The sequence below is a fragment of the Phoxinus phoxinus genome, assembly GCF_949152265.1.
Source record: "Phoxinus phoxinus genome assembly, chromosome: 24".
Taxonomy (NCBI): Eukaryota; Metazoa; Chordata; class Actinopteri; order Cypriniformes; family Leuciscidae; genus Phoxinus; species Phoxinus phoxinus.
In genome coordinates this window covers 21,930,664-21,950,384 of record NC_136899.1, presented here as the reverse complement: position 1 = coordinate 21,950,384, position 19,721 = coordinate 21,930,664, and the positions used below count along the sequence as shown (strand labels likewise).

The 19,721-nt window shown below is 39.6% G+C and overlaps 1 protein-coding gene across 10 annotated transcripts in view; it reads right to left on the bottom strand.

Moving 5' to 3' along the window:
- Positions 1-19,721, bottom strand: part of dipk2ab (divergent protein kinase domain 2Ab) — a 45,257-nt gene that overhangs the window by 7,970 nt on the left and 17,566 nt on the right. For 4 of the 10 annotated variants that reach the window (XM_079600947.1, XM_079600949.1, XM_079600953.1 and 1 more), the window contains one exon: positions 4,837-5,140. In XM_079600947.1, coding sequence (XP_079457073.1) covers positions 4,837-5,140 — 304 coding nt within the window. Of the gene's footprint in view, positions 1-4,836; positions 5,141-5,233; positions 5,448-5,533; positions 5,711-10,715; positions 10,972-19,721 lie in introns of those variants that run through there. The other 6 variants (XM_079600954.1, XM_079600952.1, XM_079600955.1 and 3 more) reach the window with 5 other exon arrangements.

Here is a 19,721-nt window from a genome sequence, read left to right as displayed (position 1 = left end):
TCTTGATTTTAATAATGTATTAGTAAATGTTGAAATTAACACTCATTTTAATTAATAAATGATGTAGAAGTATTGTTCTTAAGTAAAACCTAAATTAAATAATATTGTAAAGTGTTATCAAATGTTTTAAGCAGTATTTTTAAATTATTAATTAGTAATATAGATAAATATTTAAAGGGGTCATGAAATGAGAAAAATGTCCCTTTTATCTTTTTACATCACAAAGCATAAGTAAACAATTTCATAATGCTTTGCCTGTAAATAATAGCGAGGGGGCAGTGATATTTTTTCATGTCATGACACCTTTAACAATTATTCAATTAAATTAAAATGTTCAACATCAATGTTTACTTAAATGAAAAACATTTGACAGCTACATGAGGTTTTAAATGCATTATTTATCGGGATTTAATCATTAATGCTAATAACAACTATTATATGCATTTATTTTTAAATTGGTACAGAGAACTGACATTTTTACAGAAAAGAAAATTGACTACAGAAAATTTGGAAACTACAGAAATTGTGTGTGTGTAACGGATCAATGAACTTGAAAACCAATGGAAAAAAAAGGTTGGAATTTCAGAAAATTATATCAAAATTTGACCAACAGCACGCCAAACATGATAAACGTTCAGTTTAATTTGACCTTGAACTATTAAAAATAGACAGAAAATGATCTGCATTCAGAGCAATTCCTATAACAATATTGAAGGTTGTTCCTCTGAATCCCCTCCCTCTCTTCCCTTCTCCTTTGTCTTTACAAACAGATCATCTTAATCTGTGCTGTATTATGTCTGGACAAGACATCCGCCCATTGCAAGGCTGGAAGGAAGCCACTTGATCATTTTTAGCAGGCCAAGGAGACAAATGTGATTGTGAGCGTCAGTGGTGCGGAGCCGTGCTTCAGATCGAAATTCATTTTAGGCTGTGGCTTTCCCTGCATCGCTGGTCTAGACAAACATTCGGTTTCCAAGACTTCTGCTGGGCTCTCTCCAAAGCACTGCAGATAATTTCATTACAGATCTGTGGATCAATGACGCTTTGTGCTCTTTAAATACTGCACTGGTGAACTTGCAGTCTAATTGACTGGCTTTTGTACCATCAATTGTTCATAACAAAGGGTCTTTTTAGTCGCTATCTAGTTGCACAGCTGTCGAAATGTGTTTCTACGTCAAATTCTTGATGCAATGCTAAACTTCCTGTTGAGTCTGATTACAATGACTGGCATTTATAATCAACTGTGCATACACACTTAAATGTGTAAAATTGTGATTCATCAGTAAGTTGACATTTAAACTGGATTTGGTAAAAAACAATAAAAAAAGATATAATAAATACAAAAATAAATATAAATGGATAAATATAGCAGATAGATAAATAGATATATAAAAACATATATATAATGAATGGATAGATAGATAAATAAATAAATATAATGGATGGATAAGTAAGGATAAATAAATGCATGAAACAATAAGTTTCAATATGTATTATAATTATTATTATTAACAATATTAATTGAAAAACTTAGTGACACTACATTATACACCAGGGTTGGGACTTGTGTTACATTTAAAATGTATTCCACTACAGATTACAGAATACATTACGTAAAATTTAATTATGCAATTAATTTTAAAACATATTGTGGAGGAAATGCTGTATTACTGCTACTAGAAATAAAGCTCTTTCTGATTATGCTGTTAGCCACTTGACAAAATAGTGTTGTCTCTGAGACAGTTGCTCGCCTGTCTAATAAAACACATTTTTGTCCAGTCTTTGATGTTTCCATGGTTTCTACGGAAGTGTAAAAAAAAAAAAAAAAAAAAAAATCGGAAATCGAGGGTAACGCGGATATGACATCATTGACAGGTGACGCAATGATCAATGCTGATTTTTAAACATTTTTGGAAACATTTGGGATAATTTAAGTACACAAGTCAACAAAACATAAGTGTTCTAGTGTTTTTTGGAAACAAAAAAGAAAAGTATTTAAATAAAATGTAGCCAATGTTGCTTCTCAGGTAAATTTATCTTGTTTTAAGTGTTGTTTTTCTTACTATTAGGGTTGTGCAAAACAACCAATTATCATAATCGACTAGTCCGTGTTGAGGGAGCCTTGTATAATTAATCAGACTGCGTCAGGTCCACAAAACCCCATTCAGACACATTTTTCAGGGATATATGGACACTAAGCCCAGACCTCCAACAGGGTAAATCAACAAATAAGCAAGCACAATAACCATAACCATGTGTTGTACACTATCAGTATCAAAGTCCTCTCAAGAACAGCTCATATTGAGATTGGCGCAGAAGATGCAGAATGATGCACTTCAATAATCTGAGCGCTCAGACTCACTGGGTGATCAAAAAGAAGATTGAAGTCTGACATTGAGTGTCTTCATTTATTGTTTTAGGCGGTGTGTTTATAATACACAAATGGTGTTTTGATGGCGGTAGCGGTACTGCTTTAAATGAGATGAATTAAGAGAAGAGAGGGTCACCATGCTGACCAGCATTTCTTCCAAATATATTTGATTAATTTAAAAACACCCGTGACAGAATAAAGAATATAGACGAACCATACTCTTTCTTGTATGTACTGGATGTATCTTTCATCTGTTAAAGTGTTTCTGTTGAGATTGATGAACACCAGCATGCTATTACTCCTCTATGAAATCATCTATGTCCTCAAGGACATTATATCCATCTTTTCACTCATAACAGCACCTACTCATAGAAATGTAACACTTATGATAAGACCTTATATTGAGATGGCTAATGTGTGTATTATACTACTATTATTATAATATGAACAAAAGAAAATGGATTCGTATAATTTTATTGGATCCGTGCATTCAATCTTAAAGTGACAGCAGCCAAATGTTCCTGCTGCTGTGTCAATGTTAAGAAAACAACAAAATACAAAGTGAAAATCACTTTTGAAGCTTTAACAAAGATTCATTATTTAATTTATACAGTGAAAGCTGTGCGGTTATTTTACATTTGATCATTCAATTTGCGTAGCTGAATACTGTTAGACTTGCCTCAAAAACAAGAAAACATTGCTTATTCCAGATATATCTTGGTTATATTGGGTTTATGTAATGCTTGTAATTTGCAAAAATGTGTTTATTATTTTCTATGCAGATTCACTCCCCTACAAAACCACCTTCATCTTTCTATAATGATTAACTCTTTCCATATAGAGCCATTCAAGTCATTTGGTGAAACTATTTTCATATTGCAATATGATTATACACAGCATATTATATATCAATAGAAAAAAAATATTGCAATGTCAGTTTTTCCAATATCGCACCTGTTGTTGAACATTTAGCATGAGAATGTTTTCTCCTCGCATAATTACGCAACTTAAAGGTAATTAATTGTGAATGAAACCCAATGTCCTTAAGCTAGCTTGTAAAAACAGTGCTTCAGTACTTCTACAAAGCTGAGCTAAACAATTTAAATTCATCCTAGCGGAGCTGTTTGACTGGTAAAAGGGGACACCCTCCCATCGAGGGCTCGCTCCCACTTCAATGACAGAGCTTCTTCTGTGAGGCTTTTGGCACCGTGACAAGTCGCCATTTAAGAGAGAACCAACTGGCGTCACTCTGTCCTCACGTGTGAGTCCGCACATAGACATGTATTCTATCTTAGGCTTTCAGGAACAAACCTTGTTGTCTGAATAGTGTTCTATCTGATGTTGGGCATCTCCCCTGAGATTCTGGTCTACAGGCACAAAGGCACATGTCTCTGTGTGCTGGTGACGTACGCAGCACTGCGTCATTCTGAGTTCTACAGGTGTTTAGCAGGGTTTATAATGTACCTTGAGTAAATTATTGCACATAGCACTTCAGTTACAACTGGTCACTGCCTGGTCATCATTATATGCAAAAATTAATGAGACAGTTTTCAAAAAATCGTATTGTTTTCCCCTCCCCCAACCTGCCTAAGTTTTTCAGCTAATATTCATATTTTATTACCGCTTTACTCCAATTAATATATATTTTTTAGCAGTTTAAGTTTTAGTTAACAATAGCAACACTGTTCCAACCTTGTGTGCATTTCTTTTTTAATGTGGAACACAAAAGATGATATTTTGATAAATGTCCGCCAAATTTTTTTATTTTTTTTATTTTGTCGTTTCATAGGTATCATGTACAATTATTCACAGGGATGCACAACACCACAAAATGATCATAGCAGTGGTGCGTTTGCATTGAAATATAGTCTTTGCATCATATTTCAAGTCTTTTTCAGCTTTGAGAGTAGACCAAACCAAAATACTGATGCCTGGTTCACAAAAAACAAATAAGTTATTTCAAGCCTCATGTTTTAAACTATTGAACCATTGGACAGAATCACTGACAGTTTCATCTCAAAGTCAACTTACTCAGTGATCTAGTGGCAGCAGTTAACAGCTCAATGGAGAGAATCACTGAAAATAGTGGTTTGTTCTTCACACAAAGCAATCGTATGACTTCAGAAGACTTGGAATTTAGCACACTAACCGTACAGACTACTTTTATGGTGCATCTATGGTGCTTTTTAAATTCTAGAAAACTCCAGTCCCCCTTAATAGTAATTGCATTAGGAAAAAAATATCAGTGGATTCTCTAAAATGTGTCCTTTTGTGAAAGAAAACGTAATTAGGGTTTGGAACAACATGAGGGTGTGCACATGATAAGAGACGTTTATTTTTATGTGTATTATACATTTTTTGGGGAGAAAATGCAGTGTAGAATGCAGTTGTACCTGCAGTACATCAAACTCTGTGTGAAGAGAATGAGATGTACTGGACATGTAGGAAAGGGGCAATCTACTTACTTTGTTTTATCAACCTCTTGTCGGCAACCACAACATTCTCCGCATCCACAACAATGACCTTCCCGTCCCGCGGGCCCACAGCGAAGTTGTCGAAGCTGACGTCCAGCAGGTAGAGAGCAAAATCAAAGTCGTTGTTGGTAAGCTGCTCAGCAATGTCCATCAGTTGCTTGGCCAGGTCTACCCTCTTCTCCCAGGGAGCATTGAAGAAACTCCACAGCTCCTCACCCACGTAGTTCACTGCCACCATCCGCCCACAAGCACCCAGGTACTTCGCAAACGGCCAGCCTTCGTCTGAAGGGAAACTCTGAAAAGGAGCACACAAGGGAACGATTTGGACTTTATGTACAATGACAGTTAAAAGAACATACTGAGTGAGTTTTCGAAATTCCCATCGTACCCCTTCAACAGTCGTCAAGTTCAAATGAAAACGTTTCTTCGGCCAAACTAAGTTGGCTACTCCATATGAACTTCAAATACCTTCACAGAACAACAGTAAATTGGACTATGGGGAATTGTGATTGGTTTCAACGCTGACGGTAATGCTTCTGGTGTCCAGACGTCGGAATTGAAATGTTTTGAGATGAAAGCTAACAGCTCTGGTAGGAGGGCTACTTGAAGAGGGGGGAAAACACGACATCAATTGCATGCAAAACAGCAGGTTATTATTTTAATATGATGCTTGTTTTGTCTGACTCACATCGAGGCAGGGAAATTGTGGATGCTGGGGAGGCATCTGTCAGTTGTGACTTTACTTTGCTATCCTCTTCAGATATACACAAATGAGGCAAGTAAAGCAGCTGTACCCCAGTAACTGGGTTGGTCTCTCAGGGCCTTGAGTGGGCACGTCTCATTACAGCGACTCTGTCTATTCCATCTACCGCAGCATGGAAAAGCAGAGTCAATTAGATATGAAAGAGCACAAATTAGAGCAAAATAAAAGGAAAAACCAAATACATTCACTGTCCAGGACATACAATCTGGTTTATTCAATCAGAGTGCCACTCTATTTTAATGATTCATATTTGAAATGTACAAAACCTTCGTCTGGTTTTGCTCGGGGAACTTACAGTTGATATTCAGCAATAATTTCACCTGCTTTATTTTTCCGAGCAACTCAAATGACTCACACGGGCTTCATTGATATTGACAGACAGCGCTGCGCAAGGGAAAAAGGCGTACAACTGCAATTGGATTCCCTTTTATTTCACAGTCAGAGAAATTTAATAGTCTAGTTTAATCTGCCTCAGAATCTGGTTAAAGTTTAATGTAGAGTCTCATTAATATTTCACTATACACATATTATTTAAAAACATACAATCAGTAAAAGGACGCAGAATAAAACGGCTGCAGTTCAGCCCGAGAGCTTTTTGTTACACACTCTTAGACTGGTAATGCAGAACAGTAGAACACAAATGGTGCATTTAGAATGCCATACTACCACACTGCTTGAGCTATTTTTGCAGTATGAAGTATGTTGAGCACAATATCTTAATTTTCTTTGTGCATGGAATACCCAGATAAGTTAATTTACTGAAGTTTGGAGTGATAGTGATACCCCCAAGACGCAATTGGATCTCAATAATAGTGTCTGAGATCTTTTAAAAATCTTAAAATGCATGTGCCAATTTCTAAGAAATATTTTTGTATTATTGTTGGTTTCATATGGTTTTGAAAATTGTACATTTAATGACAAAAAAAAAAAAATTCATGTGGTGTAACCAAGTAAAACATATTTTCCTCCTACCTCTAGGAAATAGATGCGAGTGTTAATGTTAACCTAATTCATAAATATATGACACCAAAATGAATCTGCAAAAGTTGGGTGGTACAAGTCGGAGCTCCAAGTTGTTTACATTCATTATAGTTGTAATGTTATGTGCTTCAAGACATTAGGTGCTTTGGAGGTGTGCCTTTGCCGCATAACGACTCAACATAATGTCGTCATGACAACAATGTAGCCCACTACTGCATGAACCAGTCTTGTGACCAAATGACCAAACACATTACATTGTTACTGTGAAAGCAAGTGCAATGTCATTGTCCCTCATCAGTTATTTCGTGTCAAACCCCTTCCTTGTCTTCCTCTCCATCAGCAGTGTACATGCAGAAAGTAGACAGCTTTGATGTTGCACTAAGCCTTTGACTCTTTAGCCGTGGCCTCTAAGAAGGGACCGATAAGATAAGACTTAAACTATCAGGCCGCGCTCCAGTTAGACCAACAAATCCATGCGGTAAACAAAACGCACACTCCCTTCTAATCAGTGCTATACCGTGCCAACAATTTCTACAAATCCAATTTGTTCCAAAGCACTATAAAATGGAGTGTGCAATAATAACAATATTAGCCCACTCTGATATTAGTAATTAGCGTGAGGCAGAGCGGAAGCGGGCGTGCAGTCTGCGAGTAAGGGCGGTCAATACTCTAAGAGGACTGGGTCAATCAACAGAGAACAGCACAGCCTCAAAGCGCTGCTCACTCTCAGCACACTTCCTGTGTTTGTTCGATCAGGGGCTCTCCAGAAGGAAGGGGGAGAAATCCATGGAGAGGGGAGGAATACACCTCCCAAACCTCAAAGAGAAGGATTTGAATAAAGAAACAGCAGGCCAGTAGCTTTTGTGTTGGGATTTGTTGAAGTCTTGCTCTGTTAATGAGGGTTAACCCCCTGAGGTCGGCAAACGCGCGGGCGCGTTTTGCTCGTTTTTTTTTACATAGCAGCAAAATAGACCTAAAATACTCCGTCGGTTTTGGTCATACAGACTTAAGAAATATGAAAAAATTAGCTGTTAAATGTCTACTTTTTTATGTGTCCACTTACAATCGAAATAAAACATTGTGCTTTTGTAAAATAAAGAAAGTAAACAGGGAGTGCTTTATGCCTCTCCGTCTCCGTGAACTTTTTTTCTGAAGCACTTCTCTAAACTCAAATAAAACTCAGCGAATACTATTCACTCAGACATGAGCTATATATCTCTATAATCATTTAAGTGTGTAGTTTTAAATTATCTAATTCAAATCTAAAACAAATATTCTCTGTTTATGTAATCTATATAAAAAGAGCGAGAGATCAGCTGTGCTCATTATCTTTCTGGCACCTCATTACTCCGCTAATGTGACACGCCCATCGAGAGCGCGCGCGCTATTCAAACACAGATAATCTGGAGCAACACATGCAAACCAGTCAACGCCCACAACAGCTGGACAACACACTCGCTGTGAGGAATAGCTCTGCTAATAATATCGTGATTATCCTGGAAATTTTACCTCAAACGTGCTGGAGTAGCCGAACAACGGACCCAGCTGCAGATCATCAGTAAGTGCTTTGTTCTAATCGTGATATGAACTGGTGTCTGTAATCCGCAAAAGACTGTTTAAATTTGAATCGCGTTTCTGTGTTTGAATGAATGAACGGCACATGTGCATGCGTTTGTTTACTAACGTTACAGCTCGCGCGTGTCTGTGTGTGTGAATGAAATATCTATTGCCTACTGAGATGAGTAAAAATCGACTGAATACGTTGAAATAAAATGTCTTTGTATAAGCAACGTTTTAAACTGCAAATTAACATTTATGCCCTAATATAGGCTATATTATAAAAGACGATATGTTACAGACGAAATATGAAAGAAGTTTGTACTGCCACATCAAAACCTAATTTCCAAGGTGCAAACAAAATCTTAAAAGGTCAATATAAGCCTTCTCTTTAAATTATTTTTGTGTTTTATTAGTGACAAATTTGGGGAGAGGATAGCCTACATAATCCAAAACTTTCTGAAAATACGAATGAGAATTAACTGCACAATTACTAGAAATGTTTACCTTGGATATTATACAATTTGCAAGCATTACACAGTTTGTGGAAAAATACACTTTTTTTTCAAGATGTTTCCAACTCTGAACCAATTCTGTAGATGTGTGTGTGTGTGTATGTATGTATGTGTATGTATATATATATATATATATATATATATATATATATATATATATATATATATATATATATGTGTGTGTGTGTTGTCTTTGCATTCTGTGTGGCTCAGTGACACACTCAGTGAAAGGCTCATTAGTATGCAGCATTAGCAGCTCTTCTTTGTCTTCTCCAGGTGTGAATGAGGACATTATTCATGACCTTCTTGGATCATTCACGCCCCCCTGCATATTGCCTTTCCAAACAAAAAGTGTCTTACAAAATTTAAATCAATCTATTGTTTAATGTGAACGATTAGCCCGGATGATTTTCAGATCATTTTGAAGTAAATACTCTAGCCGACAACATCCATTAGTCAACAGTATTGTGGGAATATGTGAAGTTGGTCGTTTGTGGTCTTATATCAGAACATTTAAGTTTGAGTTTTTTGAATAACCACGCATAAATAATATTCTCTCAAAAATGCAAACATGTACATACATGTTGCTCACATATTATGATAGTCATGTTCGTGCTAAATAGAGTGTAATTACACCTTTGCCATTAATATGTTTATAAGCAACTGAAAAAAATAAAAATATCAGGGCATTTCAAAACATCTCAAGGACCCCAAAAACACCTTAGACTCCAGAGGGTTAAGGGTGGCCTTTACCAAAGAAAGACATGCGTAAGGAGGCCCGGAGGCTGTTCAGCAATACAGCATATACAGGCGCATTTACATAGCTTAGCTCATGCAGCAGCAGCATCTGTCAGTCTGGGATTCATTAAACTGATCAAAAGCGACAGTAAAGACTATTACTTTGCAAAAAAAATCTATTCAACTCTCTATTCAAAGAATCCTGAAAAAATATCATGGTTTCCACAAAAAATATTAAGCAGCACAACTGTTTTCAACACTGATAAAAAGAAAATATTTCTTGAGAACCAAATCAACATATCACAGGAATAAATTACATTTTTAAATATGTGTAAATAGTATTAGGTCTGCAGAGCAAATATGGACTAGCTACTGCTATTAGATACACAGGCACGCTGGTGCATATTCTGCATGAATAGACGTTCATAAATCCCATAGCAGGTGGAGCTGGGGGAGGTAGAGCGTTACAGAGGAACTGTCTCAGGACTAGCCAACTGCAAACAGACTATTTAACAAGACTACCGGTATTTAAATAGTCTGTGTTGAGAAAGCAATGTTGAGCAAGAAATCGCATTGGCTGCTGAATCAGCAAAGGCCAATCAGCTTGTGTCACAAGGTAATGGTGACATGGCTTGCATATTGCATGTAAAGTTTCATGACTGAACTAAATATTAGTATTGTTACTTACTATTATAATCATTATAACAGCTTTTGGAAGAATGGAGTTATCTTAAACGTTGCCATTCCCATGATGATTGGCACATATTTGTATCTGCTGGGTATCAGAATCAATGTTTGAGCATGTGATACACAGTGGAAATAATATTGAATACTGTATAGTTAAAGTAATGAAAAATACAGATTTAAAACAATACTTTCGGTCAGTACATTCTCAATTCCCTCACAAACATTTCAATAATTGGGGAATAATTTAGTAAAAAGTTCAAGTAATTAATCATGTTCAGTCCATGAAGAGCTAACAAATGCTCTGCTTATTTAACATTCCCCTAGTTCACTTAAAGCCCTAATCCAGTATCTAGGAGTTATTAACGTTAGCGATGAGGCGTTGAAGTGGCAAAATAAATTGGAAACTGGGGTCTCATTTAACGTTGACTAAACTTTAATATTAATAAAAAGAGGTGCTTGGGTGGAATTATTTCCCTTTATCTTTTTTTTAAGAAGCATGGTTATGAGAGAGAACAATGTTAATTCAGTGGCATTCAGAAGTGCTGAGGAAGCACAACTCCATCTGAAGCAAAACTGTAGTCACTCAGAATTTCCATTCTTATCCACATAATAAAAAGTTCCTTACTCACCTCTAATGTGGTCAGCTACATTTTTTTTTTTTGAAAAATCACTGTACTTTTTCATATGTAAATAACCTCCATACTAGTGATGCATCTTATATCAAAGGCCATATCGGAATCGGTAAATAAATGTTATTTTTTAACGTCATTGGTAATGGTCGATTAAGAAAAAGGTCAATATAAAATTACATATTACACATTATGCATGCTTTAAAAGAATTTATGCTAGAGAGAAGACACAATGTCGGTGTCACATTGTTAATGTGTTTTCTGTTGTTTATCATGGACTTTTAGTTTGTTTTCCATCTTCAGTGTTTTCATCATCTCTGTCGTCATTTTCATTAGTTCATTTTCGTCACCTGTTTAGTTAATTAGTCTTTGTTAATCATCATCATCATCACCTGTCGTCACTCGTTTTCATCTGTGTATTTAAGTTCCTGTCTCTCACCCTTGAGTTGTCGGTCAATGTTTATGCTAATGTTTGTTTGATTATGTTACAGTGTATCGTGAGTGTTTCCGTTTTGTGTAAGCTTTATTTTAGTAAAAGTTTGAATTGGAGCTTTGTGCCTTTGCCTTTGTCTTCATCCGCACCATACCCGTGACAGATTGACCGACCAAAAAGTTATGGAGGAAAACGCTATGGAGGCATTTCTGTTCAATCAGAATGGGAGTTCATTGGAGGAGTTGGTGGAAGTTTACCTTCATCTTCATCAGGATGTTTACTGGGAGGAGGAGTTTTTGAAGCAACGGTTCTGGAGAGGACTTGATGATCCACTAGCCCAGATATTGCTGCTCAGGGACTTAGATAGACCTTTTATTGAGTTTATGGACAGAGCACTTTGGGTGTGTGGTTCCTCACTCACTGTGGGAGACATCCAGCCAGATCTTCGCGTCCAGCCAGATCTTCGCGTTCAGCCAGATCTTGAGCCCGCTGACCCTGCGCCAGAGCCCTCGTCGCTGCCCAGCACAGAGCCCTCGTCGCTGCCCAGCACAGAGCCCTCATCGCTGCCCAGCACAGAGCCCTCATCGCTGCCCAGCACAGAGCCCTCATCGCTGCCCAGCACAGAGCCCTCATCGCTGCCCAGCACAGAGCCCTCATCGCTGCCCAGCACAGAGCCCTCATCGCTGCCCAGCACAGAGCCCTCATCGCTGCCCAGCACAGAGCCCTCATCGCTGCCCAGCACAGAGCCCTCATCGCTGCCCAGCACAGAGCCCTCATCGCTGCCCAGCACAGAGCCCTCATCGCTGCCCAGCACAGAGCCCTCATCGCTGCCCAGCACAGAGCTTCCTGCACCGCTGGTCCCGTCCAGCCCAGAGCTTCCTGCACCGCTGGTTCCGTCCAGTCCAGAGCTTCCTGCACCGCTGGTCCCGTCCAGCCCAGAGCTTCCTGCACCGCTGGTCCCGTCCAGCCCAGAGCTTCCTGCACCGCTGGTCCCGTCCAGCTCAGAGCTTCCTGCACCGCTGGTCCCGTCCAGCCCAGAGCTTCCTGCACCGCTGGTCCCGTCCAGCCCAGAGCTTCCTGCACCGCTGGTCCCGTCCAGCCCAGAGCTTCCTGCACCGCTGGTCCCGTCCAGCCCAGAGCTTCCTGCACCGCTGGTTCCGTCCAGCCCAGAGCTTCCTGCACCGCTGGTCCCGTCCAGCCCAGAGCTTCCTGCACCGCTGGTCCCGTCCAGCCCAGAGCTTCCTACACCGCTGGTCCCGTCCAGCCCAGAGCTTCCTGCACCGCTGGTCCCGTCCAGCCCAGGGCCTTCGCCGCTGGTCCCGTTCAGCCCAGAGCCTTCGCCGCTGGTCCCGTCCAGCCCAGGACCGCCTTCGCCGCTGGCCCCGGTCAGCTCAGAGTCCTCTTCGCCGCGGGTCCAGTCCAGTGCTGACCTCCCCAAGAAAATTTTGGGGGGGGGCAATAAGTCCTCTGAGGGGATCGTGGAGGCCCTGCCGACACGACCGCCATGGCCGCCCGAAGGGTCCTCACCGCCATGGCCGCCCGAAGGGTCCTCACCGCCATGGCCGCCCGAAGGGTCCTCACCGCCATGGCCGCCCGAAGGGTCCTCACCGCCATGGCCGCCCGAAGGGTCCTCACCGCCATGGCCGCCCGAAGGGTCCTCACCGCCATGGCCGCCCGAAGGGTCCTCACCGCCATGGTCGCCCGAAGGGTCCTCACCGCCATGGCCGCCCGAAGGGTCCTCACCGCCATGGCCGCCCGAAGGGTCCTCACCGCCATGGCCGCCCGAAGGGTCCTCACCGCCATGGCCGCCCGAAGGGTCCTCAACGCCATGGCCGCCCGAAGGGTCCTCACCGCCATGGCCGCCCGAAGGGTCCTCACCGCCATGGCCGCCCGAAGGGTCCTCACCGCCATGGCCGCCCGAAGGGTCCTCACCGCCATGGCCGCCCGAAGGGTTCTCACCGCCATGGCCGCCCGAAGGGTCCTCACCGCCATGGCCGCCCGAAGGGTCCTCACCGCCTTGGCCGCCCGAAGGGTCCTCACCGCCATGGCCGCCCGAGGGGTCGTCTCCGCCGTGGCCACTCGAAGGGTCCTCACCACCATGGACGCCTGAGGGTCCGTCTGCTCCGCCCTGGAGGCTTCCTGCTCCAGATCGGCCACCTGTTCATCAGCCTCCAGGGCGCCCACCCTCCCACCCCTTTGGATGTTTTACGGCGCGAGGACGCGCCTGGGGGGAGGGGGGGGTTCTGTCACATTGTTAATGTGTTTTCTGTTGTTTATCATGGACTTTTAGTTTGTTTTCCATCTTCAGTGTTTTCATCATCTCTGTCGTCATTTTCATTAGTTCATTTTCGTCACCTGTTTAGTTAATTAGTCTTTGTTAATCATCATCATCATCACCTGTCGTCACTCGTTTTCATCTGTGTATTTAAGTTCCTGTCTCTCACCCTTGAGTTGTCGGTCAATGTTTATGCTAATGTTTGTTTGATTATGTTACAGTGTATCGTGAGTGTTTCCGTTTTGTGTAAGCTTTATTTTAGTAAAAGTTTGAATTGGAGCTTTGTGCCTTTGCCTTTGTCTTCATCCGCACCATACCCGTGACAGTCGGTGGTGTGAAAAAAAAAAAAAAAAAGGACATCAGAATTGCAATTTTTCATAATACAGATGTTTATTTTGGTCCTACTTTTGATGATAATGTATAGTAGCAGCTAAATAATTATTTCGGTTATAACATTATACATGTAATTAAATCATACATTATATAAATTGGTTTTGAAAATGTACAACACAAGAGCACAGTTACTCATTTAAATCTTGTAAACCCTACAAAAATCCCAATTCGATCTGACTGAAATCTTAGTCCTACTAATAACCGTAACCCCAATGTCATTTATAAATATAGCTAAATGACTAATATCACAAGAAGGTATTAAGTATTTGAGACTTGTGAATATGAATTATTTATTTGGGCTGCCCACTAATATTCAACTAAATGTTAGTCGACGAGCAAAGGCTTTTTCGACTAAACTTTAATCAGTCGGGTAAAAAAAAAGAAAGAAAAATTCACAGGAATTTGTGAAGTCACGCAGTGACCGATCTCTAACACGGCTGGTCCATGCGGTATTATGTCAGGGGACAAAATCCAAAGTGTGGGAACATTTCGAGAGGGTAAAGAATGACCACAAAAAGGTGATGTGCGACGTCAAACAAGACTTATGTAAAGTGGCTAATATAATTACAATTTTTAAGTGTTCGTGTTGAGCAGAAGCTAAATTAGTACTGCACTTACACATTTAATTTCTACGTCCATATATAATGCTGTTATTTATAGGATATATATATATATATATATATATATATATATATATATAATATATATATATATATATATATATATATATATATATATATAATTATTATTTAATTGTTCAGAAATGTCTGCCGGTTTTGTTGCGGCAAGCTTCATGCGTGCTGGAACACTTAATTTATATATTAAATGCTTATTATTATGCTTTAGTATTTCTCCCCGATTAATCAACTAATGGCTTAAATAAACGACTAACAGTCGACTATGAAAATCTTTAGTCGGGGGCAACCCTATTATTTTGGCTAAATGTCACACCTTAAATGAATGAACCATGTAAATGCTAAAACAAGAAAAAAAAAAGGGAAAAAAAAGAGAACAAAGAAGAGAGAATGAGACCGTGTGCCCAGCAGATCTCTAGAGAAACTCACCCTGCTGAAAATGAAACAGCTTCAGACAAATGGCTTTCCTCCATAGGAGAGGATGAAAAGTAAACCTGCAGTTTTTACAATGTCATGCCCTTCCAAACAGCATCTCACACGAGAACAAGTCTGTTGTGGGCGCTCGTGTTTGTAAGAGTGGACTAGTAAGATATCTGTGGGTCAGATCATTATTTGGTAACACTACATGTGCAGAGTCAGATGGCGGAAATCACAGTGAATGATCCACAATAAAGATGGAAAAATGTGTGCGACATTTCTGCTGGCAGAACTAGTAGTGCATGTGTATTTTTATCTTGCAAACTAAAAATGTAGGTTTCTGTGACATTTATTCTATTATACGTTGTTAAATGTGCTTCAGAGTTATTTTTTCCATAGTGCATAACGTTTAGGTTTATATTCTCATCTCTAAATTCACAAAAGTATTTCCATTTTGCAAAAAGGTTCATCCTGACAGCAAGCGAATCCCTATTAAACATCAAAGACTTCATCAAATGAGCGAGAGCATATGTGCATTAACCACAGACTGCAACAGAGAAAGGGAGCGTAATAATTTGACCTGAAATATTCATTTTGATAAAATATTTGTTGGTTTAAAATCCTAGGCTACATGTAATGCTATTTTTATGAGAACAGTAACTGTAGTTGGATTATAACATGTAATCAGATATAAATGCAAGTATTTCCCCACATTAATGACAGAATCTGAATGATAGCAATCGATGTATTAACAGAATACATTAAAATTTGAAATACAGTTGTTAACAGCATGAACTGACATACTGTAGTTGAGAATAGTCACTTAAACCACAATTCCCATGTAACTCCAATTACTGTGCTGTAATGATGTTATGTAATGTATTCTTTGTTTAACAAGGTTTGCTCAAGCTGTTAAACAAGGGGGATTGCAGGGCAGCTAGATGTAAACGCTCACGATTGGCTCTCAGACACGGCTAGAGAGCGTGTACCGCAGTTCAAGACTGCCTTATGATACGTGACTAACATGCCATTAATTATTCCATATGAAATGCAAATATAGGTAAAATGTCAAAGGTGAAATTGGCTGGAAATATGCTTTGTTGTTTAATTTAAGAGTACGGCATGAACATCATTACGATGTTCTAGTTAGCGTTTCATCTTGTCCTGCACTGGATCACTCACTATTATTAATTTGTTTGCCAGTAAAATTAATCACAAACTTGTTACTGGCTTGTCTGACTGTCTTGTAATGTTGCAGTTCTATCAACCACCTGCTTACCCAATAAAAACCTCATCCTGTGTCACCAAGAGTTATTTATTAAACACTTCTATAACAAGAAAAGAAAAAAAAGATCAGTATAGGGATGGGCACGACTACTCGAACATACCACGAGCATCGCGGGTCTGATTGGTTAGCGTTAGGATGCCATCCAGAGACTGAAACTATGGCTTTGAAAACGTGCAGTTATGCCTGGAATCACTATGAAAATTAAAACACTAAAAAGGTGTAAGATGTGCAGCGCAGATCTTCCATAAATAACATTATAATGAAAACACTAATGTAATAGAATGTTGTAAATTATTTGTGTTTAGTTGCCCGTGTTTCAGCGTTGTTGTTGCGGGAAGAGCGCAATGGTTATACATTCAGACAAGCACATCAGGTTCATCAAGGCATTTGCGTTCTTTTGTGAGCTGCAAGTTGTAATCAGAGATTGAACCACGAGTCACACATAAGTTGCATAAAAATAAAAAATAAAAAGACTTGTGACCGAACTTGGACTCAGAATCTGCATTTTTGGTACGGCATTCCCGATTATGTTTTCTCTTTACTTCCCCACACAAAACAATCCAAAACCACATTTTATCATCCATTCTCTACAGTAACATATGCTGCAGCAGAACATTTCACAACAATTTATTTCTAAACACACCAAACAAGCATTATGATATGCACGCGTGACACATCTGAAGTCACACATATTCATCGGCCATTGGAAAAGTGCTGCTAAATGAATTTAACATCAAACAATTACAATATAGCCAAGTCTTACCTTGTGATAATCTTTGTGTCATTTAATTTGAAAAGCAATCTATTTATCTAAAGATAAGCTGCGGTGATGCACAGCTGTCCCTGTTCATTTTCAAGAAGTTATTTTCTTGTCATAATTTCATCAACAGTATGTTGTAATTAAATAGTTTCATTGTCGTAATGAGGTGCATAACCCCTAGTGCAATGGAGTAAAATGTCTACTATAATATAATGATATAATATACAATTTGTAATACACAATTACTTTTAGTAGCCATCAATGCAAAAATATTATTTTTGCAGAATTGTAGTTACACCTACCAGTCTGGGCCAGTGTGCGGGAAAAGTTATATATTCAGGATTAGGGATCTCATTACCTTTGGAATCAAGATGTTTGCGCTTACAAAAAAAGATGTTAGCTGCAGCCCTAAACTGAAGCTTAAATGGTCTCATTAAAGACAACAGTAATTAGCAGCCATCCCTCCCAGTGTTTCAAAAGAAACTGTCACTAACCGCCTTTCTCATGTAAAACGCTTTGCCAGGGTGTGGTGAAATTCTCCACATTATCCCAAGTCATCAATCCCTGAAATCCATAACAGACATGTCAGGACAAGTGTCTAGCACTGGTTTAGATGAAGAGTGATGAAATGCTACAGTGAATGCAAAAAAAAAAAAAAAATATGGAGGAAAACATCCTCTCACCAGCTGTGAAACATATTACACACTCTGATAAGCCAATTTAAAGGACTGTTGAGGAAGAACTAAACATAAGTTGTTTTGTTCTTCGCATTAAGCGGCTGCCCTTTTCCCTCAAACCCCGTCGTTGACCTACGGTCCGCCACGCAGGCGTGGAAGCAGAACAGCCCCCGTCTGGCATTTTGCTTGGCCATTAAATTTTAAAACCGAGTCAGTCTACAGAGAGAACTCGTCCCTGCAGGGTGCCGTGCTTATTCTACAGCTTGGCAGACTTTTCTACACCCCTTCCCCCAAAATCTCCCTCTCTGCATCCCATCTCAGGCTACAGACCACCAATCCACCAGCTGAGGACAAGAACGAGTGAGGCTGCGTTTACACTCGGCATTAACATGCGATCACCGTGATGCGATCAAGCCGAACGGATCATAAGCCAATCGGGATATGGTGCGTTTACACCTGTCCACATCAAGTGGCTTCTGTATCTGGATAACAGATCGGATCTCGTACTGCAAAAAAAAAAAAAAAAGGATGGCTCCGGTGCAAAGTCGACCTGAAGTGGTGTTTAAAAAAATAAATCAGTAATGGTACATTTTACAAATGTCGCAAAATGAGGAGGATGAAGAGGCAGCAAGTACTAATAATGTGGATAGATGCCGTAATGGAAACGGTGCAGAGAAACGTATGGGTCCGAGAACGTTTCCAGCTGTGGTGGGTAAAATGCGCGTTCTTTACAGGAAAAGAATGGTTCTGCAACTTAAGGGTGCGAAAGCAAACATTTCAGTATATTTGCGATGTAGGCTACTTCGCACTCCACTGTATCGCAAAACCACACAGCTACTTGCAGCAAAGGAGAGGGGAGAGTTAGTGGACGGGGTTTTGTGTGACGTCCACCTGTGAATACAGACACGATGGCTGGATTGCTTTTACAATTACTGAGATCCGATCACAATGCGTCCTCGGCTACCTCCGAACCTGGACACGCTGAGCGGATGACATTCCGTTCAGAAGCGCATTTACACTTGTCTTTTCAGTGTGTATGTGGACAACATCCAGATACAGGTCGCATGTTAATACAAAGTGTAAATGGAGCCTGAGATAAAAAAAGCACTGAAGGTTTAGTTGTGTACTCAGCCTGTTGGTCTATGTGAACAAGCACGGGCATCGTGATTAATCGAATCCAAAATAAAAGTTTGTGTTTACATAATATGTGTGTGTATTGTGTATAATTATTTTGTATATAAATACACACACATGCATGTAAATATTTGAGAAATATTTGCATTTATATAGTGCATATATATTTTTATATGATTTATATTATATATAAATATAACTATTTTATATATAAATAAATATAAACATGCATGTGTGTGTATTTATATATACAAAATAATTATACACAGTACACACACATATATTATGTAAACACAAACTTTTTTTTTGGATTCGATTAATCTTACAGCCATACACGGGCAACTGAGGTTTTAGAAGTTCATGCAAGACATTTAAAAATATATAAGAATGACCCAATGGGTGATGCTAACTAATTTTAATTATTTTTCGGCCTTATCTCGTCTTTTATGAAAAAACTCTTCCCTTGCCATTGACAGGATTTTACGGCTTTCAGTGTTTTCACTGTTATAAGGTAAAGGGCGCTATTACACATCTCCTGAACGAGTACAGAATCTCCAGCTCAAATACAGGCAAAGAAGCAGCAGAAACGAGCAATTTCATATGTAAGCAGATGCATATGAAAAATAATGCGATCATCAACAATTAACAGCGCATATAAATCAAAACGGCCTAATGAGTGTAATGTCGACCCAGGAAGTGGTTAGGACTGAGCCAGTCTCAGGCTCAAACATCACGCCCAAAGACTGAACATCTGATGCATATGGCACACCTAACTGGAAAGTCCTCATCTGATTGGTTAAATTCAAAAAGGATGTCCGGGAGACGTGTGTGTCGAGTTCTTTAGCGGTCCACCTGAAAACAAAGTCGTTGTTATGTCAAACCCCTTCATGGAAGAACGCTGTTGTTCACAACTGTGACTGAGCGCTTACCAGGGTCAACTAAACGCTGGAATCAAGTTTGTTTAGTTTGCTATGCTATCTATGTTTTGATCATT